The following is a 25,720-nucleotide window of genomic DNA, read 5'->3' as shown; positions in this document are numbered from 1 at the left end:
CCCGCCGCCCGCAAAGGATGGGAGAGTCTGACTACAGCCCTGCATGGCTACCACATATCATGAACTACAACCAAGTTATAGCACTGTGCATCTCAAGCTACCCAAGCTCAGTCAATACATAGAAAATGAAAGCTATCATCATAAAATGGAAGCCCCATCCCATCCCACCATAAAAATTTATAGTTTCCCAATTGTTTCTCAACTTAGTAAATGGTAACACTATTCAACCAGCTGCTCGTGCCAGAGGTCTGGAGGTCATTCCTGACCTCCCTCTCAAGTTGTGTGTTTCCACCACCATCCAGTCTCTCCATTTCCCTCAGTTCCTGCTGCCATCCCCCAAATCCAACCCACCTTAATCTCTTCGGAACCCTGCAGTTACTCCAGTGATTATGAGCAAGAGCATGGAGTAGACTTTCTTAAGCAGGGCTCTGCAAGAGTTCCAAATCTACAGAAAATGATTTGTGTGGCTCTTTACTCAGTTCTCCCAAGAATGATACATAGTTAGTACTGTTACAGATGCACGGGAAAGAGGAGAATTCATTACAGACAATGGAGGCCTTAGGGCATTACGTATTAAGTCTCCCACAGAAGCCCAGTTGAGAAGAGCTGCTCAAGAGTCAGACTGGCCTGAGCTTGATTCCCATCTCTAATTACCAATGGAATGACCTTGGGCAGGTTATTGTGTGCCTTACTGCCCCATCAGTAAAGTGAAAAAACAGTGTGTAACTCATTGAGTCATTCTGAGGATTCAAGATAATCTATGTCAAAGGTGCGGCACAGCGCTTGGTGCATAGTAAACACACAATAAATACTAGTTCCCCTAAAATACACAATAAATACCAGTTCCCATTTTCATTATTACTATCCATACCTACTTCAATCTATTATCTCCACATAGCAGACAGAGTAACCTTAAAAATGGCAATTTATGGCTGGGCACAGTGGCTTATACCTGTAATCCCAGTACTTTGGGAAGCCAAGGAAGGAGGACCACTTGAGCTCAGGAGTTTAAGATCAGCCTGGGCAACACAGCAAGACCTCATCTCTTTAAATTAAAAAAAAATTAAAAAAAAAAAAAAAAGGCAATTTGTTTACTTACCTTAAACCCTTCCACGACACACATACATAGTTAACTGGTTTTCAACAAAGGTACAAAAGCAATTCAATGGACCGTGAAAGGGAAATATGTTGGGCCTCTTCAAGCTAGGAACCCCGCTCAGGGCAAATCTGCCTCCCATTCTATTCAAAGTCATCTGTCAGCTCATGGAGACAGATTGCCTCTTCTGGAAAAACTTATCAGAAACTCCAAAGAAAGGAACCATCTCTCTCTCACCTACATGTGACCTGGAAGTCCCCAATGGGGGGGGCCTTGCTTTGAGCTGTCTCCACCTTTCTGGATGGAACTAATGTATAGATTGATGTCTCGTGTCTCCCTAAAATGTATAAAACCAAGCTGTTCCCCGACCACCTTGGGCACATGTCATCAGAACTTCCTAAGGCTGTGTCACGGGTGCTTCCTCAACCTTGGCAAAATAAACTTTCTAAATTAACTGAGACCTGTCTCAAATTTTCGGTGTTCACAGGACAAAGGATAGCCTTTTCAACAAATAGTCCTGGAACAAATAAACCTTAATCCAGGCCTCATACCCTACAATAAAAATTAACTTGAAAAGAGTCTCAGACCTAACCGTAAAACTTAGAACTATGAAACTTCTAGAAGAAAGGATAGAAGACCTTTGTGGCTTCAAGTTAGGCAAAGATTTCTTAGATACGACATCTAAAGCACAATCTGTAACAGGAAAAAAAGAAAAACTAGACTTCATCAAAATTAAGAACTTCTGCATATGGAAGACTGTTAGAATGGAAAGATAAGCCACAAACTGAAAAAAAAAAAATCTGCAAATCATTTATAAGATAAAGGACTTCTCTCCAGAATATAGAACTCAATGCTTAGTAAGAAGAAAGCCCAATTTAAAACCTAAGCAAAAGATCTGAAGACATTTCACCAAAATACATAAACGAATTGCAAATAAGCACATGACTGTCATTAGGGAAATGCAAATGAAAACCACAATGAGATACCACATTGCACCCCACAGAATGACTTAAAAAGCAAAACACTAACAGCAAGTACGGTGGGAGTAAGGAATAACCAGGACAGTAACAGGTTACTGGTAAGAACGCAAAATGATACAGCCACTTCCGAAGACAGCTTTGTCCAGCTGTTTCACCCAACTGAAATGAAACTTACATATTCAGAACACCCTTATAGAAGCTTTGTTCATAACCAAATTGGAAATGTTAGGGCCAAGGGAAAGCTTCCCCTTAGGCCTATGAAGTTTCGCTGAAAATTACTGACAAGAGGCAAATTAACAGGAGAAAAGACACATAAATTTATTTGATCACAGTTTTATGTTACATGAGAGCCTTCAGAGTAAAGACCCAAAGATGGAAGAGAAACTGTCTACTTCTATGTTTAGGTTTAACAAAGTATGTACAGGCATGCAGAAACACGCCTGGACAAAAGGGTACGATCTACTGCTCATAGACCAAGAGAAGACACACAACAAAGCCTGTCCATCCAGATTCTTCTTGGCCTCTCCCAGCAGCATTCTTTCTTTCTGGGTATGGGGCAGGACCTTCTCTGGAATGGGGGTTTTATGACCTATAATCAAACAAGGTAGGTCAGATTTATGGCCAGTTTTTACACAGGCAGAGCCAAAATTAAGACTAATATATTTAGGTTTTATGGTTGGCTTTGCAGAAAAGGGGTTCTGAGTCTATGACCCACCTGGGGCAACAGGGATTCTAGTTTCTATGTCAACCCTCAAGGGAGAACAGGACTGAAAGACAGGAGGGCAGGAGAAGGTCAAAGAAAAAGTTCTTCTGAGGCTGAGGCCTTCATTTTATGGTATTGTTTTCTGAGTCCCAAGATAAACAATCCAAATGTCCCTTAATTAGGAACTAAATAAAAACCAAAACCCAACTCTGGTGCACCTACACAGCAAGGCTGAGCCTCAAATGTATTCAGTGAAAGCAGCCAGACTCCAAAGACTCTGCCTATCATGTAATCCCTTTCACTTCCTAGGACCTATATAGACTGAGAGGTGGCCGGGGCTTGCTGTGACCTTGACTGTACAGCAGCAGATAGCATGGCTGTATCTGCTCATCAGAATTCACACAACTATACACTAAAGAGAGTGAATTTTACTGTATGTAAATCATACCTTAATTTTTTTTTTTAAAGGAAAAAATCTTTCTGTGACTTCCTACAACTTTTGGGATAAGGACCAAAGTATTTCAAATGACCTACAAGATCCTCTATCATCTGGACTATGGACCTCCTTGCTCACTCCAGCTGTCCTATGCTTTCTTCAGCGCCTCCAGTGTAGCCTGCTCTCTTTCACCTCAGGGCTAACTCCTATTTATGCTCCAGGTCTAAAGATCTAAATATCACTTCCTCAGGGTGGAAGGAAATCTTCTGGGACTGGCTAGTCAAGGTCTCTGTGCCCTTTTCATATGTTCCACATTACCTTGAATGTCCCCTTTCATAACTCATCACACCTGCGATTACCTATTTGATGTCAACTGTGCTGAACTATGAACTCCACAAAGATTCCACTTCTAGCTTGTTTACTGCTATATCCCCAAACCTCAGAAGAGTATCTGCTCCAGCAGTCCTCCTTATCTGTGGTTTCAGTCAGCCGTGGCACAGTACGATAACGTATTTTGAGAGAAAGAGAAACTACATTCATATATCCTTTACCACAGTGTATTATTAATAATTGTTCTATTAGTTATTGCTAATTTCTTACTGTGCCTAATTTATAAATTAAACTTTATCATAGGTATGTATGTAGAGGAAACAACAGTATATATAGGGTTCAGTACCATCTGTGGTTTCAGGTAGCCACTGGGCATCTTATCCCCATGGATATGGGGAGGACTACTGTAGTCTACTTGCTAAAAAATTAATTGCAGCTTAGTCAGGCATTTTGTTGAGTACCATGGACCTTACTTTGGAACTCAGAAATCACTTTCTCCTGTGAAAATATCAAACTTGAATGAACTTTTGGAATAAAATTACTTTATAAAATGGAGATTTTGGGTATACATATAAATAGATCTAAGCCTATGGAGTTAATAAAACAAAACACTCTGCAAAATATAATATATGAAGTCAAACAAAATCTGAGTATTTTAGATAGTCTATGAATACGTACCTTAACTGAAGACCAAAACTGTCGTTGAAAAAACAAGTAAGGCCCAGAATTTTTATTTTCTAAGACACTAAGTAAAAACAGAGAAACATACCATGGTCAGATATTTTATATGTAGGTGCCATATGATTCCTAGACAAAAGATTGTTCTACAAAACTGGTAAACTAATTCTTTAATTTTTCAAATAATTGCATTCTGGAAGACAGTATGTTAAAAAGGCAATGGAAATTTACTCTGAGACACTCAGGGAGAACATAAGAGTATTAATTGTTTTATTCTGCTTAAGGGAACAATCTCCCCATTAATCTAGTCTCTCTGTAATACACTACGAGGGTGAAGTTTGTATTTCAAGCTAGTTTTTCAGAATTTTATAAGCCTTCTCTGAAAGACAATGGAAAATATTATCTTTAATATTCTTCAGTTACTTACTTTTTGGGATATAAAGGCATAAATACATCGTCATCTAAAGTTCTTCTCATTCTCAATAAAAGTGCCTTTAGGTATACCTAAAGAGTTAAAAGTAGATCACACATTTTAATAAGCACTATGACCAAAAAAAATAAGCCATATTCCAAATCATGTAATTGAATATTGAACTGAGTGAACCAGTTTCCCAAATTTTTAATTTTCCTCATTGAAGACCCTAAAGTAATTAATACTTAATAATCTATTAGTTCGTTCCTCAACAACTGCCATGCAATAAAACTTTAGAAATCTTTCAATCCCTTAGTCTACATACAGATTTAAGACCAGACACATAATCAAGTTCTCAAAGTGAAAATTCAACAATGACAAAGAACACCCACCTTCTCTACATTTAAATAGCTCCTATGAAAGGCCCCTGAAGAGCATTACCTTTAAGTGTGGAAACTAGTTATAAAACAGTATCTAGTTGTTTTACATACTGTTTAATTGGATTGGGTGCCCAATCTTTTGGCTTCCCTGGGCCATACTGGAAGAACTATCTTAGGCCACACATAAAATACACTAACACTAAATGATAGCTGATGAGCTAAAAAAATAAAAAAAATTTAAAAAGGAGGGGGCAAGGTCTGTGCATAAATTTCATGTTTTAAGACAGTTTACAAATTTGTATTGGGCCATATTCAAAGCCGTCCTGGGCCACATGTCCATGGGCCATGGGTTGGACAAGCTTAAATTATCAATTGTTAACATTTTAGTTTCTCATTTCCCCTAAAAAAATACAGTCCTTAAAAGGACATTTGATTAGTTGGATTGGGACTGAGGTATGGTGGTGAGAAATCATAATGATGAAAGGCTATTTAAACTGATGACATCTTCCTTATTAATTTTTTTAAACTGAAAACTAACATCTCTCTGTGGGACTAGGTATAAAAAAAAGGAAAAAAACCTAGCATCTCAAATTTTGTGTATTTCAGGCTTTAACAGCCCTGATGGCCCAAGTGGGAGAACCAGATTTCTGATTGGTTTAGGATAACGACACATTCTCTCAATGCTTGCTCATATTCAATAGAAAGAGGAAAAAAAAAAAAAGTCTTCCAAAGATACTAAATTACCTGTGTATTTTTATTTTCTGCATTCACTACTGAAGGATATCCATTGATTAATTTTAGTGTAATTCCCACCATTCTTGAAGTCTGTGTTGTAGAAAAAGGGTCCCACATATTTTCAGCTATCACTGTTAAGAAAAAAAGAGGATTGAGACACAGAAGCCAATTGTAGCTTAAATTTTTTGTCAAGCAGACCTCTATTAATGCCAATCCTAATTTATTTTTCCTCTTTCTCTACAATATAAGCTTTAGTCTTCTTTGTGCTATTAACTGTGGGAATTTGGAGGGATAGGGATGTGGAGAGAGGATAGATTATTCTTATTTCTGGTACTCTGGGAAAATGAAGATAAGGAAAAAAGAAGATTTCTGTAGAAATGTTGTTTTGGCATCAAGAATTTCAAACTAACATTTCTAGTATTCAAAATAAATTCCTGTATCAATGATTCCTAATCTTTTTTGAGGAACTTATGAAAGTATTGAAATTGCTCCCCACATAAATGCATATCCTCCCTCAAACTATGTATAATTTTGCTTCAGTTAGTCTTTGAATTTCTAAACCTCACCGATGAAGCAATTACTGCACTCAATTACAGGCCCACCCTAAAGTGGTCCTCAAGTCCCAGGATAAGAACCCCTCTTGCCCTCAAGTCATCTCTGAGCCAGGTGGTAACTATTATTTCTCATGTAATTTCTATAAGGAAATATGCTCTGAATTAAAAACTCATAAAAATAGATTTGGGAAAGCCAGTGTGTCTGAATGCTCAATTCAGAGAACAGGAGATTTACCTGTTAGTTTAGGAAGAATCACCTTTTCCACAATGGTAGGTAGTAGGGCAACATCTACATCATCTTTTTCTTGCTCTCGTTCTTCACAACCATAAAACAGCAAAGATTCAAACCACAGCATATTCTCAAAGTCACGACATTTTGCCTAAAAGACATTTAAAAGGTTACCCAAATACTAAAATAGTGGATATTTCTGCTTCCAGCTATGATAAGAGAAATAAGAACTGGATTTAACCTTTGGTTGTAAACAACTAAAAACTAGACAGCTGGAGATATCATGCTACCGGACTTCAAACTGTAAGGCCACGGTAACCAAAACAGCATGGTACTGATACAAAAACAGACACATAGACCAATGGAACAGAATAGAGAACTTAGCACTAAGACTGCACACCTACAACCATCTGATCTCCAACAAACCTGACAGAAACAAGCAACAGGGAAAAGATTCCCTGTTTAATAAATGGTGCTGGGAGAACTGGCTAGCCACATACAGAAAATTGAAAATGGACCCCTTCCTTACACTATATACAAAAATTAAGTCAAGATGGATTAAAGACTTAAATGTAAACTCCAAAACTATAAAAATCCTGGAAGAAAATCTAGTCAATACCATTCAGGACATAGGCATGGGCAAAGATTTCATGACAAAAACACCAAAAGCAACTGCAGCAAAAGCAAAAATTGACAAATGGTATCTAATTCAACTAAAGAGCTTCTACACAGCAAAATAAACTATTATCAGAATGAATAGACAACCTACAGAATGGGAGAAAATTTTTGCAACCTGTGCATCTGACAAAGGTCTAATATCCAGAGTCTAGAGGAAACTTAAATGTATAAGAAAAAAAAATCCCATTAAAAAGTGGGCAAAGGACATGAACAGACATTTCTCAAAAGAAGACATTCATGTAGCCAACAAACATGAAAAAAAGCTCAACATCACTGATCATTAGAGAAACGCAAATCAAAACCACAATGAGCTACCATCCCACACCAATCAGAATGGGAATTATTAAAAAGTCCAGAAACAACAGATGCTGGTAAGGTTTTGCAGAAAAAGGAACACTTTTACACTATTGGGGGGAGTGTAAATTAGTTCAACCATTGTGGAAGACAGTGTGGCAATTCCTCAAAGATCTAGAGGCAGAAATACCATTTGACCCAGCAATCCCATTACGGGGTATATACCAACAGAAATATAAATCATTCTATTATAAAGCTACGAGCATATGTATGTTCACTGCAACACTATTCATGATAGCAAAGACATGGAATCAACCCAAATGCCCATCAATTATAGACTGGATAAAGAAAATGTGGTACATATACACCATGGAATACTATGCAGCCATAAAAAGGAACGAGGTCATGTCCTTTGCAGGGACATGGATGGAGCTAGAAGCCATTATCCTCAGCAAACTAACGCAAGAACAGAAACCCAAACACCACATGTTCTCACAAGTGGAAGCTGAACAATGAGAACATATGGACACATACTGGGGGACCACACACACTGAGGCCTGTTGGGGGGTGAGGGTGGGGACTTAGTGGAGGGAGAGCATGACAGCTACTGGATGCTAGCTTAATACCAAGGTGATGGGTCGATCTGTGCTGTAAACCACCATGCCACATGTTTACCTAAGTAACAAATCTGCACATGTACTCCGGAACTTAAAAGCTGAAGAAAATACAAAAGAACTGGACAAAATACAATGGACCACAGGCAGCACAAGACTATGACCCTTGAAAGAAAGGAATCAAATGAGGTGAGGTGCTAGTTCAGGACAGCAGAGCAGTCTTGCTGAGTAGAGGAGACAGAAGGTGGAGTTCAGGAAGGCTGAGACAGCTGGAAGCTGTGGGGCAGAGGAGTGGGCGACACAGAAAAACAACTCCAAAACACAGTCTCGGGCCTTTGCTGTCTACCAGATACTCAGGCACACAGCAAAACTTCAGAAGGTCTGGCCAAGAGCACACAGCAAATAGGAGCTGTGAGCTGAATGCTTCTCAGAGCTCACATTTTTTTCAGTTGTGTTTCCAGGGCTTCAACCTCAGCCCCATTTTCCTTACAGTCCACAAATTCAACCTAGCCAATCTCAACCATGTGTACAGCTTCACCCAAGTCGGTAACTTCTCAAACCACATTGTAAACGTCACCACTAGACCTCCACAGTCAATTCTAGCCCCCTCCCTTCTTTTTTTTTTTTTTTTATTAGAAGGAGGCTCACTCTGTCACCCAGGCTGGAGTGCAGTGGCACGATCTCGGCTCACTGCAAGCTCCGCCTCCCAGGTTCACGCCATTCCCCTGCCTCAGCCTCCCAAGTAGCTGGGACCACAGGCGCCCGCCACCACGCCCGGCTAATTTTTTGTATTTTTTTTTTAGTAGAGACGGGGTTTCACCATGTTAGCCAGGATGGTCTCGATCTCCTGACCTCGTGATCCGCCTGTCTCAGCCTCCCAAAGTGCTGGGATTACAGGCTTGAGCCACCGCGCCCGGCCCCCACTCCCTTTATGACAGACCAATAGGTCCTCTTGATTCCACCTCCTTATCTCTCTTTTTTTTTTTTCTTGTGACAGGTCTTGTTCTATCGCCCAGGCTGGAGTGCAGTGGCATAATCATAGCTCATTATAGCCTCAATCTCCTGGGCTCAAGCAATCCTGCCTCAGCCCAGCCCCCCAAGTAGCTGGGAATACAAGCACGTACCACCACAGCTAATTTTTTTTTTTTTTTTTAAATAGAGACAAGGTCTTGCTGTGTTGCCCAGACTGGTCTTGAACTCCTGAGCTCAAACAATCCTCCTGCCTTGGCCTCCCAAACTGTTAGGATTACAAGTGTGAGCCACCATGCCTGGCCTATCAATTTTTCTCACCATGACCACTGACTTGGTTCATGTCCTCATTTCACACCTGCCTCATTGTGCTTTCCCATCTGGTTCTGAGTTCCTTTAGGATCAAAGGACCAACTTCTTACTATTCGTGTTCATATCCCAGTTTACTACATATAATTTTAGCTGGCTGAAAAAAGAATTATATGTAAACTGAGAAAAAAAACCACACAGCTCTTCTGGGAAGAGATGAAACTTAAAAGGAAAGATCATAAGATTATAACCAGATATAATCTGTGTCAATTACAGCCTATGCCCTATCGCCCCTGCAAAATATTTTGCTTAAGCTTACTTCTCTAGCACTGAGATTAAAATTACCCAGATATCAAATTATAACACTTTCTAATAGTGACAGAAGCCACTCACCTCAAGAGGAGTCCAAGTGAGGAGCTGAAGTCGTATGAGGGGGTTGAATAATTTTGGCAAACAAAGGCCAATGTAAGCATCCTTGTAGGACGTGTAGTATTTTGAACGCCATGCTTCAAACTGTGATTTAATACAGTCAATTGAATAGAAACTTTCAAGGACATCTTCAAAAACTTTGCTGGATTCTTTTGAAATTCGATCTAAAAACAACAAAACCCCAGAGAGAACCATACATTAGTATGAAGTAGGAAAAAAACAGTCCAATATTTTCTGTGTTTTCTTTGTTGCTTCAGTATCAGAAGATATGCTAATTAACAAAGGGCCAATTATTAGTCATAATTTAGAAGAAAAAAATAAATTGATGTTTCAATTTCTCTTTTATGTAAAGTGCAGCCAGTCCTTGTTTTGCAGTTCCAGTATATACAATTTTTCTAAATTTAGCTAAATAACACCTGTTCCCAAACAAGACAGTTCAAATTTCAGTTACCATAGTATATTAGCCATGAGTAATTGCACTGCTAGCTTTCTAGTCCACAAACCACTGCACAGATTAACAGCTGTGCATCATAATCAGTCACTAATCACACTGCTTCATTCAAACTCTGTTGATTAAAATAACTGACATAGCCAACCATCAGTTGAATGGATGCTAAGAACTTCAAGTGAAAAGTTATTTGAGAATAAGTTTTTTTTTTTTTTTTTTTTGAGACAGATTCTCACTCTGTCACCCAGGCTGGAGTGAAGTGGCACAATCTCAGCTCACTGCAACCTCTGCTTCCCAGGTTCAAGTGACTCTCCTGCCTCAACCTCCCGAGTAGCTGGAATTACAGGTATGCACCACCATGCCCAACTAATTTTTGTGTTTTTAGTAGAGATGGGGGTTTCATCATGTGGGCCAGGTTGGTCTTGAACTCCTGACCTCAAGTGGTTCACCTGCCTCGGCCTCCCAAAATGCTGGGATTACAGGTGTGAGCCATCGTGCTGGACCAAGAATAAGATACTCTTATGATGTCCCAGATTACTTGAGAAAACGAAATCTTTACAATGGAGAGAGAAAGTTCTGAGAACCTTTACTGCAAGATCAATCTTAACAATGCTAATAGTGGGACGGTCTAACATTTGTCATGTGCTTTTAGGCAGTATGAAGCAGCATCCTGTATAAATTATTCTTGGGAAAAAAAAGTTTAACTTAAATCTAATTAAGCCTTCAGAGCTAAATTCCAGTTTACAAGAAATGGATCAAAGAACAAGTTAAACAATGCTATGAGGAAACATACAGACCAGTCTAGAATATAGGATATTCTATAAGAGAAGTGGCCTGGTCTCTTCAAAAAGCTAGTGTCTTAAACAATAGGGGTGGGTGTGTGAATGTGTAGAGTACTTACGGTTATTCATTTATCCTAGATTTTAAAATGTAACAACCAAATGCAGAGCATGAACCTTAGGTGGATCCTGGTTTCAAAAACCACAAAATAACAAAATAAAAATAGTTCCTAAAAAGGGTTTTTCCAGGATGCCATTGAGGAAAATTAAATATGGACATGATATTAAGAAATTTGTTAATTTTCTTATTGTGCTTAAAAAAAGAATCAGAATAGCCATCATAAAAAAAAAATAAAGATAATAGTACTGTGATTATACAGAAAAATATACTCATTTATAGGAAACACACACTGAAATTTTGGGGAGTGAAGTGCCATGAGGTATGTAAGTCACTTTCAAATGGTTCAACAAACACACACATCTCCATGTATAAAGAGTCAGGCAAACTTGGTGAAATGATAAGCATTGTTATCTGAGTGATAGGTATGTGGATGATCACTGTGCTAGTCTTTCAAATTTTCTGTTTAGAAACGTTCACTGTAAAAAAAAAAGTGAGAGAAAGAAGCTTCTCCAACTAAGTTCCAAATGGTGTGCAATTGATATAATTCCAAACAATTATAGCCAATGGTGGGAAATGAAGACTTTTACTTGGGATCCTTCTGAAAATGCCTGGCACATAATAGTACTAACCACCCTCTAAAGTGAGATTACTCATGACTCCCCAAATCAAGAGTTTCCTTCAGGGCTGAGTGCTCTACTGCCAAGCTTTACCTTTCCAGACCAGACAGGCTGCAATGAGAGTTGCCCTCAGGACCTGACACATTTCCAGTCACTTAAAATTCTCCCATTTGGAAGAGTAACAACATTTATTATGCAAGTACTAAGTATACCCTATGAGACGGTGTTACCCCTATTTTTGAGAATTCATCATGATATTCACTAATAAAAAGGCATGCAAGTTTCTGCAATTAAAAAAGAAGTGCCTGGTTCTAATGCAGAGGCCGTGAATATTCAAACCATTTCATGGTAAAAACCATACCAAAGTAGAAACTAAATTGATGATGAGTCTTATTTCCAAATAAATGTCTAACCTTTTTCCAGATTGAAATTAGTAATATCTGTAGAAGTTTCTTCATCATCACTGGAAAGGCCTTCAAGGTGATCTGCCATCTTACCGGTTTGCTCTCTGGCTTGTCTACGACGAGTCCTAAATAATAAACATCAAGTTCCCAAACTAGATAAAAGAGACTCCTCCCTTCCCAAACAAGCCAAGAGCAAGGGTTTTGAAAATTACCTCCTGGCCTCCCGCTCTGCAATGCGACGTTTTGCATGCTCTTGATACAGTGCCCGATCGCGTCCAAAGGAATCAAGATTTGGTGCCATCAGAGCTTTGTCTGCAAAACAACAACGGTTAAAATTAAAAGCCATCTTTCAACAATCTTGAGGAAAGAGTTTGCACAGAATAAGCCATTACGATAGACTGCTTGCTAATCTCAACGGCAAGATTCTGCAATAACTGGTAAACCGGACAGGATTTTAGTTTAGAACAAATTTCAGTATTATTCTGCGTTCCCATTTTAAAAAGCAGAAAAATTAAAGAAGTGATTTCTTTTTAAGAGTTCAACAACCCTACAAATATGTAATTGGGCTTACTCACTATTTTTATGTCTAAGTAACAGAACAGCTATCAGGAATAGCTATCACGATGACCAAATAAATTAAAACTCTAAATTACCTGTGCAAAGGGAAAAATAATATATTACACTTTTAAAGAAGAAGACCTTAAGCATCATGTTGAATGATATGACAGCAGGAAAACATAGGAAGACATAAGAAAACAGTTTTGTTGCAAGAGTTTAATAAATTTATTATAATTTTGCTTTGTAGAAGTTTGTTTTCTATCACTATTTTTAGAACAAGGCAACACTACAGACTGAAAACTGTATCTAAGCAGGACTAACTTCTGCCTTCTCAATGCTAATCTTTCTCTTTCACAGCATAGTTTTATTTATTTATTTATTTACTTATTTATTTGCCTTCCTATTTTCCATTTGTCAAAAAACGTTCTAGGGTAATTTCCTAGCTTTAGTTTCTAATCCTATTTGTATTTCAGTTATCACGTTTTTCGTTTTCTAGCGATGGTTCCTGTTCTTACAATATTCCTCTTCTACAGTATTCTATACTGCTGCTGAATAGGATACCTTCTGTTATCTCCCTGGGGCTCCCAACTCTTTGAAAGTATTCTGTTCACAGAAAACTTGCATACTTGCACCAGCACTGTCTGTCTCCTCAGTCCCTTTGGTTCTACTGCTCAGGTTGGTCCTTTTGATCATCGTTAACTGCCTGTTCATGTAGAAGAGCAAGATTGGAAGCTGTGTGTGTGGGCAGGAGCTGTCTAACAGAGGTGTCTCCATCGGATCACTAGGTACAGAGCCAGTTCTTTTGTTGGGGACCCCCAGATTTTAGTGTTTCGGGGTCTTTATTTTGGACCTATTCTCTTTAATCAAAAGACTCCCCTAACCTCTTGCCTACGTAGAAGAAGGGGTGGGGGAAATATCTGTCCACTATACTTCCCTCATTTCTACGTTTTAATTCCACACTATGAAAACATGATAGTAAGGGGAGGCAAACAACCCACGGCATTGGGTGAGAGGGGAGGGAAGTGAGCACATGCAAGATGAAAGACATCCAAGTTAAGACGTGCATATTTTTTTACTTGATATCAGAGATGTGTCACCAAAATCAGCAACAGGAAAAACAAAACCAAAAATCAGCTCTTACTTCAGAATATCCTAACCATCCCAGGCCTTACTATTTATTTATTTATTTAATATATTTTTTGAGACGGAGTCTTGCTCTTGTCGCCCAGACTGGAGTGCAATGGCACAATCTCAGTTCACTGCAACCTCCGCCACCCAGGTTCAAGCTATTCTCCTGCCTCAGCTTCCTCCCGAGTAGCTGGGATTACAGGCACCTGCCACCAGCTAATTTTTGTATTTTCAGTAGAAACGGGGTTTTGCCACATTGGCCAGGCTGGTCTCCAACTCCACCTCGGCCTCTCAAAGTGCTGGGATTACAGGCGTGAGCCATCATGCCCGGCCAGACCCTACTATTTTTAAAAGTTGACTTTTTTTTATTGAGTTTTTAATTCATATTTCAAAATAGCTCTGAAATTAGGAAGGAGGTATGTTCCCGAGTGCACCAATTACAATGAAAAATTACTAAAGCAGAAAGATGTCCCAGCCCTAGATGTGAGTTCACTACACACCCTAGATAAATTAGCTAAAATATCCCAAACTATAAAAATAATTCCTGACTCAAGAGTTTTCCTTCATTCAAGAAATATTGTTAAAAATATCATTATACTTAAAACATTGCTGCACGTATAGGTTTTGTAAAATGTGCACTGGAGGAGACAGGTGAGTGTAACATGACTCAAGTGATAGCCTCCTCCATTTCTGTAAGAATTATACACAGTAATTGCAGATAAGTGCTTATAAATCTAAACAGATGAATTTCAGACTATTCTTTACTTCTTTAAAAAACAGATCAGAAAATGAATTGATTCTCCAGCGTCCCATGTAATTTTCCTCAAATCTTTGGCAATTAATGTATACTCCCTCTAGGACTGAATTTTTCACTTTCCCAGTATCTTTTAATTTCTTTCCAACTTTCAAACAAATTAGTATACATAATTCAACTCTTCCTTCAAATTCCCTCCAAGTAAATAGCATCATATTCTCAAGAACAAATTACAGGTGGGAAAAGGTATTTGACGAAATGTACAGCTCACACAAACCATCTAACTTAAAAGAAAATTACCTCCTTTTGTAATATAATGGTTACCTGCAATCTGCCCCAGAAATCTGGTTATCTAGATCAAAAGTGATCTGGGAGGGATGCATTAGTCATGTAGGTGGCTAATGTCAATCCAGTTTAAAATTCGGTGGCAAAAACAGAAGGTCACAGCCACTTATAGGGCTCATAGCTGAGTCTGCCTCAGCTATGAGGGCTGTATTACCATCTGTGTATGCCTCTTCAAAACCCATCTGACATATAGGAGGATGCTTTTTCAGGGATCTTACGTCTCTCTGACTTAGAGGAGACCCTGTACAGCAAAGCATTGCTTTCTGAAAGAATAACATTAGAGCTCTTTGCATTTGATCACCTGGAAAGGTTGTTTAACATGCAAATTTCTGGATGCTCAAGACCTAGTAAGAATCACTGGGGATAGGACCAGAAAATCCGTATGTTAAAGGTGTATCAGGTAATTGTGATGCACACTTCCATTTGAGAAATGCTGACAAAGGGAATAAAGAAATGACAAAAGAAACCACAAGGAATTCACGCTAGGAAAATTCCTATTAGCGCACTCAAGAATATGGAGGGCAATGGAAAAAAAGGAACTAAAAGGTTTAAAACATCTAGTTAAAGGACCTCCACTGAACTATTTAACAAGGGGTTTCTAATTCTGGTTTTCCATAACACACGTCATCATGATGGAAGTACAATTCAATTTCTATCCATTTTTATACAAAATTTCAAGAATTGTAAGCACCAACTGACTTACTAAAAAACCCAGTATATAATGCTAACTAGAGAAACATTTAAAAAGAAAATACAAAACTTTTGCTTTATCCAAAGGATGAAGCTCAAAACTCTCTTAATCTTGGAGTTGTGTCATTTGTTAAGTTATAGCTTCCCTCCCCTTACCCACAAAATGTCCCAGTCCCTAAACTCAAACTCTTTCACTGTGATCAAGAAAAGCATTTATTTGTATTGGTGTTTTGAATGAAAATGGGGGAAAAAAACAACTAGGGCCAAACAAATAATGGTTTTAACATAAAATACTGATAATGTCTTTTCTGTCCTCTAAAGGAGAATGAAAAAACATGCCCAAAGAAGAGTAAGACTGACAGAATATTAGCACATGTTTTTGAGCAAAAGCTCTATTTTCTTAAACACAATTCAAGTACACACTGTTACAATTTTTAGATCTACCTGACACAACAGCAAGGAAATTGTTTCTTTAAAAAAAAAAAATGCTCCAAGATCTCTAATTTTCAATTAGGCTGCACTAAGTAAACAAGGTTGTTTAATGAATAATAAAAACCTTCAAGATGGACTGACTTGAATGGCTTGAAAACTCCGAAGATTCATCTTTAATATCATCTTGTCGTCTTTGGACAAGGCGGGAAGCTCGCTGTTTGTACAGCTGATGTATTGCTGATTCAAGTTCATTAATCAGTGGCACCTGTAAAAATACAACACACTCCGTAACACCAAACTCCTCAGCTGCTTACTTATTTGAGGGTTCCATACTATTTCCGGATTTCTGAAAAAGTACCCTCTCTATGGACAGAATAATCATGAATCCCCAACAGCACACAAGTAGCAAATTCAGTTTTACATTTGGGAAACGACACTTCTTCTTTTAATCCATGCATAGAGCTATAATGTCCAGTGCCTAGTTATTGGAGCAAACGTTAGTTAAGAAATGTAGCACTTCAGTATTCATAGAACAAGTAAAGAAATGTCAACAATTTTAGAGCTTTTCCTTTAGAGAATATTTAAGTACTTAGAAGTCTTTTTAATATCTATTTTTAATTTTCCAGCAGCATTATCTGCCTTGCAATTTTTGTAGCTCAAAGTAAAACATCATCACTGTGCAATACCAAAAAAGTGCAATGGCTCTATGAGTAGGTAAGAACAAAAGTCTGCTAATTCTCCAGTTTTGGATATTTCAGTTGTTCTGCCACTCATACGTACCAAGTATGTTACAGTAATCTGTTAACTATTTTGTACCTTTATTACAATTTTTTTAATGTAAACAAAATAATTATTAGGGCAAATAAAATTTCTAGCTATCACTAACCTCTCTGAAATCAATATATCGCAAATTTAGAAAGTTGTTCTCTTCCTGTCAAATGTTTAAATTCTTCCATATTTTATAAAAATGTCTTTACATGAATTGTGAGCTTACAAAGTCAATAATTTTTTCCAGGTTAATATCCCTAAAGCATTTACTTGATTCATATAGAATACAAAAGAACATGAGAGCTAACTTAAAACAGAAAACGTTCTCTTTATAAATACCTTATGTTATAGCCAAATGCTATGAAACTTCCACATAACACTAATGACCACTACACATACCTGAGGAAACCAGAAAATCTAGTTTCCTGATGGTTAGTGCAAATGGAAAACACATTATTTAGAGTTTGGGAACACTGGCACCAAGTGTTATAGCAGCTTCCTGAACTGAACAGACTGCAAATGGAAAATAAAAAAAGGCAGGTGGAATACAAAGATGTCTGTAATAAAAGCAATTTTGTATACTTGCATGATTCCATTGCAAAAGTAGCAAATGTTCACAGAAAGGTCAAAGTAATGGAGTTATTTTGCTCTTTAATATGCCACACCATGGGCAACAATGTCCCCAAATCTGCAATGATTATCCTTCACAGCTGAGTCCAGAGACTCTGTCATTACACTTTACTATAATCTGATTTTTGTTCCAGCAATTACTGCCATAACATTGCCATTTACACCTCCCCACGCCCTCATTATTTTTTTTTTTAAAAAAAACCATGAAGTACTGAGGATTAATGAGCCTAAGAGGCATTCTTTTATCTTTTAGTCCTAGAGATTGTCAAGCTTCCTATACTGCAAAAACTACCCACCTAAGCTGGCATCATACAGAATACAATTTGCAATGTATAGTTAAGATCCTGACAATGTAGTCTTTCTCTTTAGATTAACTGGAATGCCTTTTACTGGAGGTCCAGAGAAAAACTCTACTGAGAATAAAAGCCCTAAACCAACTGTCAGCTCTCATTCAAGTTTTTTAACAATATTGATTTATCTCAAGAGTCTTGCACCATGACGATTTCTTTATCCTCTCCAAACTCAAAACTCTTACCAATTATTACTATTTTAGGACCAAAGTTAAGGCAAAGAACCCAAGAAAGATAATTACAGGGAAACAAAAACAATGGCAAGTTAAAATGATTTACAAATATTTAAAACTTAAGTTTAAAAACCAACTAAACTTTCATAAGCAAAGAGGGAAAAAAAGGGATCTTTATCTTTTTACTTTAACTCTGAAATAATATTCTTATGGTATAATTATTCAAAGTATCCAATTATTTCTAAGTATCTCCAATATAATAATTTATATTATCAACTCAGCAGTACTCTTGTTTTTTCTAAGATTATCTTCTAAAGATCTAAACTGAGCAGTACACTTAATAAAATGAAATACACATGAAAATGTTAGAATGAAATATAATACTCATTTTTAAATGAAGGTATGTCTACCTCTCTTTTAATTAAAATGTAATCACTGTATAAGGTTTAAGATTTGTTCCAAAAAATCTAAGTGACTCTGTATAACCACGTTAGCATAATCTGAAGTAAACTTCTCTAGGAACAGGGTAATCAAGAGATGAAGTACACTAATAATTCAACAATTAAAAACTATAAACTAGGTTGTCCTACTTTCGGCATGACCTAGCTGACCATATTACTGTCAAATTTTTTAGAGTTGTGTTTGCAATTATGAATATCTTAATTTACTCAAGAAAGTTCCGAAGCAAGTGCCAAGATACTTCAAGAAGCAGCTCTCCAGAGACAAACTCACAAAGTATAGTTTAAGAAAAAGATCCTTTCTCTAGTCACAAAAGTTATGAGACCAGCTCCCACCATGCCCACTGGGCTCAGAAGAGTTTTGCCAGTAGGAAGGACACATCTGTCAACTCTTGACACTTAGGTTCCACTTCCAATCTTGACTCCAGCTCCCGGCACAGAGGAATACAGACAAGCCTATACTTCTTCCCCACCCTAAGCAACTGATATACCACAAGTGGTATCGTAACTCAGACTGCAGCTGCTTCTCCAGAAACCAGGTGATAAAGATAAAACATAACAAACCCTACAGAGAGGACATGGTGAATGCTATCTCATCTTGAATCTGATCACAGACTGACTGGAACCATTAAGACCCATCAGGAAGAAAGACCCATCGGGAAGAAAGAACCATCAGGAAGACAGTCTGGCAATGTTCTTTTCCCAGCTATTGGTTTTAGGGTATTCAAGTAATCAACAGAGATAATAAAAGTTGAAATACATATTTAACCACACTATATGCTTCCAGATTCTAAGCTAATCTACATAGTCAATAACAAAGGGAAATGTGTCTTCCAATCCAAAGTTCAGACAGGATATTTAAGGACCACAGTTTAAATTTCTTTTTTAAAGATAAGGCTACGAAGTCCACGAATGCTTATAAACCAGTGCCTCGACCAATATTTTATCTTAAAAAATCAATTAGGAGGTCATTTGAGAAATTAGCTGTGTGCATCTAATTTTAAATGTAAACAATAAATGGTATAAGAATGCAAAACATTTTGTCAACTGACTATCCTATTGGAAAAAAATAAACTTGGGAGAAATGAAACCTTAGAAAAATGATATCCAATGAATGGTTTCTGAAATGAATCAAGCATAGGCTTATTTAGATAAAAGCTATTAGCAACCATGGTAATCATCCAGGGTTTAAAAAAAAAAACTAATAAAAATTTGCAACTTTATATGCATATTTAGAATTACTTGTAGAAACAGCTTAAAAATAAGGTTAAACCTGAACCATAAAAGAAAATTTTATCAGATGAGTCCCTTATCTTCTAAGAATTCAGCACAGGAAAATAATAATCTACCACCATATTGACATAAGACTTTCCAAAGTCTTATTTAAATGTGCTTTAAGATATTATCTTTATTTCTGTTTTCAACAAAGGTATCATACTGCACCTAAGAGATAATGCCACTAATGAAGTGAAGAAAAATGAAGCATGACTTTTCATCACTTCTAATGTTGAGTTCAGTGGGTACTTTCTGAGAATTATAGAATGTTCTACACAAGGCCACCTAGACCTCCCTAATTTTGCCTTATTCAAAGAGATTAATATTTTTGCATTCTTACCTTTTCACTGAAACACTCAAGCAAGTCTTGGACATACCCTCGCATTTCTTGCAAAAATTTATACCGTTCACCAATACCCCCAGAAGACCCTTCTAATCTTTCAATAGCCCTGGTAGAGTCCACTCGGCTTTGCAGGTGTTTCTCATGCTGCTGTCGATTTGTTTTGTGCAATTCTTTCATGGAGTCCAACCTTAGGAACACAAAAGGATAAATATAACACATTTACATCCAAAGGTCTATGCTGTCAGGACTCTTGCAATATTAAAATATGCATTTAGTTCCACTATTAGAACATAAAAATATTTGGAATGGCATCTTTTCATCTGTACTGCTTTTTTTCTCAAAAAACAAAAAATGGCAGTTTACAGATTTCGCAGTTTTGTGGGCTAACCAAAATCTCACTGTTTTGCTTTTCCCCCCATAGCGTGACTACACTTTTTCAGAGTCCGAGAGGTACAAACTCAGAAATGTCTTCAACAAGATCATGGAGTGGCATTTTTTATAACTTTTCGAGGCTTCCACAGAAGTAATCCAAGAAGGTAGCAGAACAAAGTATGAAGTCATCTTCTGTTTAGCTTTTGAAGCTGGGCCAGTGAATCTTCTTTGCTGATATTCTGCATCTGCTACCCCAGACTACATGTTGCCTGAGGGAACAGAAAGCTAGCGGACAGGTCTTTAAGAAGTTGATCTGCCCTACCTGTCTTTAAGCTGTTTCTTTACCAAATCAATAGTAACGGGAGTCATCTCATTACTGGGAGTTTTGAAAGGGACTGTATTATCTGTTTTTTGAGATTTGGCATCTGATGATCCATAGGCCGTATAACTATAAGGAATGCCATAGGATGAGCTGTAAGGCATTGTCTGGTAAGTGTTCTGGTAGTACATATTCACTTCCGTGGGCTGACTGGCTTGAACCTAGAAAAGAAATGGGATATAGATGAAATCCAGTAGTTAAAACTTTGAAAACAATAATACGCCTTTAGGGTTAAAAAAACAACAGCAAAAAATTATACCTATTTGCCAAACATTATGTAATAATTGCAGAACTCTTCAAAATTAGATAAAAACAGGATTGAATGAATGTCGTATCTCTTGGTGGAATCACTGCATTTATTTCTAATAATTTGCAGAAAAACAGCACTCAGAGTTGGAAGGAACATCAAAAGTCATTTAAGGCCACCTTTGATCAATGAAAGAGGATAAATGCCTTGCCCATGGTCACAGAATCAATGGGCAACCAGAGATTAGAATCTAAAACTCCTGACATCCAGTCCAAGACTTTCTCTATTGTGTCATTTTTCTTAACTTCACCCAAATGTATGCGAATTCTGCCTCAAAACACTAGTAACAAAAATAGGTTTATGTTTATGCAATTTTTCTCACTGTATTACTTACTTTTATAAAACAAATTGTTTTAACTATTAGGGAAGATATTTTTCATCCATCTCAAATTTTTGTATTACTGAGAAATCCATCTTCTTCAAAATAATTCTTAAAGTCCAAAAAAAATAAGCTATACACACAAAAAAATTCCATTTAAAGCAATGGTTCTCAAACTTTAGTGTGCATCAGCATCACCTGGAGGGCTTGTTAAACAAAGATTGCTGGCGCCACCACCCCAAGTTTCTGACTCTGTAGGTCTCTGGGGGCTGATAATTTGATTTTCTAATGAGCTACCAGGTGACGCAGATGCTGCTAAAATTAAGGACCACTTTGAGAAAAATTGATCTAAGAAACTGGAAATTCCTCCATCATTCTGACTGCAAAAAGCTGAACACAATGCAGTTTCTTCTAAAAGCCTACGTGTGTGTGTGCGTGTGTGTGTGTATCCTCATGGGATTTTGTTACTTGAAATGACAAAGATTCAATAAAAAAGACTTTATAATCTACTTTTAATTTTTAGTTTAATTCTTTTGTCTTACCTGAGGGATATTAATTCCTTTCCTTATCTGCTCCTGTTCCCATCGGCTGAGCTCTTCATCCTGTTCTCCAGTTACTAAAGCATCATCATCACTCCCCTCAATTCCTACAGCCATGAGCAACAAAGAAAAGTAAGTAACACCCAAAGAGCAAAGAGGTAAAAGATGCTGACCTGACATTTCACAAGAACTGAGCAAAACTATTAACTCAATCTTACTAAAATGTCTAATGTGATCTCCTCTCTCATTTGGTAGTCCTGACTTTGCCTGTTTTAAACACAGTATTCCTTGAAGCTAAAGGCAGTATTAATGTAATAGTTAAAATCTTGGATGTGTTTCTTAACCTCTGTAAACTTGACATCAACAAAGGGAACAAAATCTAATGCCTCCTAAGAATACAGAATTATATGAATTTATGCATGTAAATTGCTAAGCACAATACCAGCTGCACAATAAATGTTCAATAAACATTAGTTATTACAATGACATTATAGTTTTTAAAAATTCCAATAAGATACTTGTACCCAAGAACAGTCCTCTAACATAAAATTTAATAAGTCTAAATACTTTTTACTTGACTATAATATCAAATCACATTTAACAGCATTAGAGGCCAGGCATGGTGGCTCATGCCTGTAATCCCAGCACTTCGGGAGGCTGAGGCACAGTGGCTCATGCCTGTAATCCCAGCACTTCGGGAGGCCAAGGCAGGAGGATCTCTTGAAGCCAAGAGTTAAGACACCAGACACAGTGAGACTCCATAACTACAAAAAAATTAAAAATAAAAAAATTAGCCAGGTGTGGTGACAAACACCTGTAGTCCCAGCTACTTGAGAGGCTGAGACGGGGGCACTGTTTGAGTCCACAAGTCAAGACACTGCAGTGAGCTATGATTGTACCACTGCACTCTGGCCTAAGTGATGGAATGACACTCTGCCTTAAAACAAACAAAAAAAGGCAACGCAATAGGCTTACTATTCAATTAAATCAAGTTACCTATTTCCTCGGCAATTTTTTGTCTTTGTGACTTTTCTTTCACAGAAAAAACTATCCGGCGTTTCTCGTCGTCATCTTCATCATCACTGGCATCATTCTCATCTTCTCTAACAAGGCGGCCTTTGCCAGGCTCATTATCATGAGGAGTGAAATCTCCCAATTCTCGGGCCATTTGGCGCTTTTTCCTTGCAGCATGTATAAAAGCTGCATCTGGAATTTCTCCTAGAAACAAATGGTAAGAATATGACAGTATGAGAAGTGCAAAGTTTCTATTTTCTTGAAAATATGAAAGGTAAAATAATCCAAGATAGCCTCATCACAGTGATGTTTCAACTGCTGGCACCTCCTTCCCACACTGTGTCTGCAATCTGAAAGATTGTTAATTGAGTTTAAATGGAGTATAAAAGTAACTGAGGAAATTAAAAAGAACATATAATGGTAATATATATGGGAAAGAGTCGGACGGGGTAAAAAGGAAAAACCCACCAAAGCAGTTTTGTTTTAATTGTAATTTTTTTCTTCATTTTTAACAAATAAAAGTGGCCGGGCACGGCGGCTCACACCTGAGGTCAGGAGTTCAAGACCAGCCTGGCCAACATGGTGAAACCCCATCTCTACTAAAAAGACAAAAAATTAGCCAGATGTGGTGGCAGGCGCCTGTAATCCCAGCTACTTGGGAGGCTAAGGCAGGAGAATCACTTGAACCCAGGAGGCAGAAGTTGCATAAGCTGAGATTGCACCATTGCACTCCAGCCTGGGCAACAAGAACGAAATTTCGTCTCAAAAAAAAAAAAAAGTTACAAAACTGTATTATGATGCTGGAAGAGATAAAAATAATACAATCTCATGACCCTGAAAAGGCACTATATGATGTATAGTACATTTCTCTTGCAGATAGTTTTTAGTTCACCTGTAATCATACTAAATATTTAATTTTGTACCTAATTATTTCTCATATCATAATAAGCTTTATTCCATGTTATTGTTCTCCATAAACATAATTTTTAATGGCTTAACATTTTCTGGATAAGGCATAATCTACCTCACACATTAACTGACCTTTTGACTACAGTAAAAATTAATGCCTCCCTACTTGCCTAATCGTTATTTTAACAGCTACATAATATCCTATCAAGTAAATGTACTATAATTAACTAACGAACCTTTCCCCTCCTGCTAGAAAATGTTGCTCATTGCAAATGTTCCAATAAAAACATTATTTCCTTGGGATAAATTTCTAGATATGAAATTACTGGGTCAAGAGTAAGAACATTTTGAGATCTATTGATTCATATTGCCAAAGAGTTTCCCATAAGGACTGTACAAATTAGACTCCCACTAGTGATGTATGTATAGAATTTACTACAACTTTCCCAGCCCAGAGTAGCAGGTTTTTAAATTGTATAAACATTAACAGGAGTTAAATGGTACTGCTTCATAATTTAAATCTGGCTACTGAGCACTTATTTATTCAAAAGCTGATTAGCCAGTGGATAGACCTGCAAACTATTTTTTGCAGAAAAGTATGGACATAAAACAAACAGAAATTAGGCCGGGTGCAGTGGTTCACACCTGTAATCCCAGAACTTTGGGAGGCCGAGGCAGGCGGATCACATGAGTTCAGGAGTTCAAGACCAGCCTGGCCAACATGGAGCAACCCCATCTCTACTAAAAATACAAAAATCAGCTGGGTGTGGTGGTGGTTGCCTGTAGTCCCAGCTACTCAGGAGGCTGAGGCAGGAGAATTGCTTGAACCCGGGAGGTGGTAGGTACAGTGAGCCAAGATCGTGCCATTGCACTCTAGCCTGGGCGACAGAGCAAGACTCCATCTCAAAAAACCAAAACAAAACAAAACAAAAACAAACAAAAAAACTAACAGAAACTAGTTTTGCTTTTAGCAGCAGTTTAGAAGAAAGTTAAGTCAGTCTCAATCTGATACATTAAAAAGGACTACAGGACCATTTTTCCACTTACTTGAAGACTCATTTGCAAAATAAAATTACCTGTGAATAAACTTGGAAAAGGTGGGAAACTTCTGTTTCTCCTATTTTTTATATTTGCAAATGGAAAAACTCCCTCTTCAAACAGCGATGTCATAATAAGAAACACGACTTAGCTAACTCCTTAATAATCATCTTTAAAGATGGCCCATTCTTGTGGGTTTGGTTTACTTCTGAGAAATACTTTTGAGTACACACCTGGACGGAGAACATTCAATGAAGATAAAGCATTTGAAAAAGCTCCACCAGTCTTTGGCTTTTCTTCCTCTTTTTCACTTTCCATATCCATTTCATCTTCACCATGTTCACTGATGATAACTCCATCTTCTTGATTTGTATCCTTAACATGTCCTGTTTTGTCCAAAGGTTGTTCACCTAAATTTTTGAAGAATTAAAATATATGTAAAATAAAATTCATAAATTAAGAAAGCTTATTTCTATGGTATTGACATCAAAATATTTAATTTTAAAAAAAAGGAACTTTTCATTCAATTATGGGCTCAATCCAGTAAAGCTTGAATTGTTTTGTTTATTAAAAACTCAAAACTCGCCGGGCACGGTGGCTCAAGCCTGTAATCCCAGCACTTTGGGAGGCCGAGACGGGCGGATCGCGAGGTCAGGAGATCGAGACCATCCTGGCTAACACCGTGAAACGCCGTCTCTACTAAAAAATACAAAAAACTAGCCGGGCAAGGTGGCGGGCGCCTGT

At 37.6% G+C, this 25,720-nt stretch overlaps 1 protein-coding gene across 2 annotated transcripts in view; it reads right to left on the bottom strand.

The window, feature by feature from the left end:
• The window catches only part of PAXBP1 (PAX3 and PAX7 binding protein 1), a 38,331-nt gene that overhangs the window by 4,959 nt on the left and 7,652 nt on the right, over window positions 1–25,720 (bottom strand). Inside the window, exons 3-16 of one of the 2 annotated variants that reach the window (XM_011989037.1) lie at window positions 25,210–25,386; window positions 23,012–23,233; window positions 22,019–22,122; window positions 20,794–21,011; window positions 20,097–20,286; window positions 16,244–16,367; window positions 12,408–12,507; window positions 12,205–12,320; window positions 9,791–9,990; window positions 6,540–6,684; window positions 5,760–5,881; window positions 4,651–4,727; window positions 4,224–4,290; window positions 2,370–2,665 (exon numbers count right to left, since the gene is read on the bottom strand). In XM_011989037.1, the coding sequence (XP_011844427.1) occupies window positions 2,543–2,665; window positions 4,224–4,290; window positions 4,651–4,727; window positions 5,760–5,881; window positions 6,540–6,684; window positions 9,791–9,990; window positions 12,205–12,320; window positions 12,408–12,507; window positions 16,244–16,367; window positions 20,097–20,286; window positions 20,794–21,011; window positions 22,019–22,122; window positions 23,012–23,233; window positions 25,210–25,386 (1,985 nt within the window). In that variant the 3' untranslated portion in view covers window positions 2,370–2,542. Of the gene's footprint in view, window positions 1–2,369; window positions 2,666–4,223; window positions 4,291–4,650; window positions 4,728–5,759; window positions 5,882–6,539; window positions 6,685–9,790; window positions 9,991–12,204; window positions 12,321–12,407; window positions 12,508–16,243; window positions 16,368–20,096; window positions 20,287–20,793; window positions 21,012–22,018; window positions 22,123–23,011; window positions 23,234–25,209; window positions 25,387–25,720 lie in introns of those variants that run through there. The other variant, XM_011989036.1, reaches the window with a different exon arrangement.

Source organism: Mandrillus leucophaeus, unplaced genomic scaffold (assembly GCF_000951045.1).
Source record: "Mandrillus leucophaeus isolate KB7577 unplaced genomic scaffold, Mleu.le_1.0 Scaffold345, whole genome shotgun sequence".
NCBI classification, from domain to species: Eukaryota; Metazoa; Chordata; class Mammalia; order Primates; family Cercopithecidae; genus Mandrillus; species Mandrillus leucophaeus.
The sequence above is the reverse complement of the archived record's forward strand: the minus strand, read 5'-3'. Positions and strand labels throughout refer to the sequence as shown.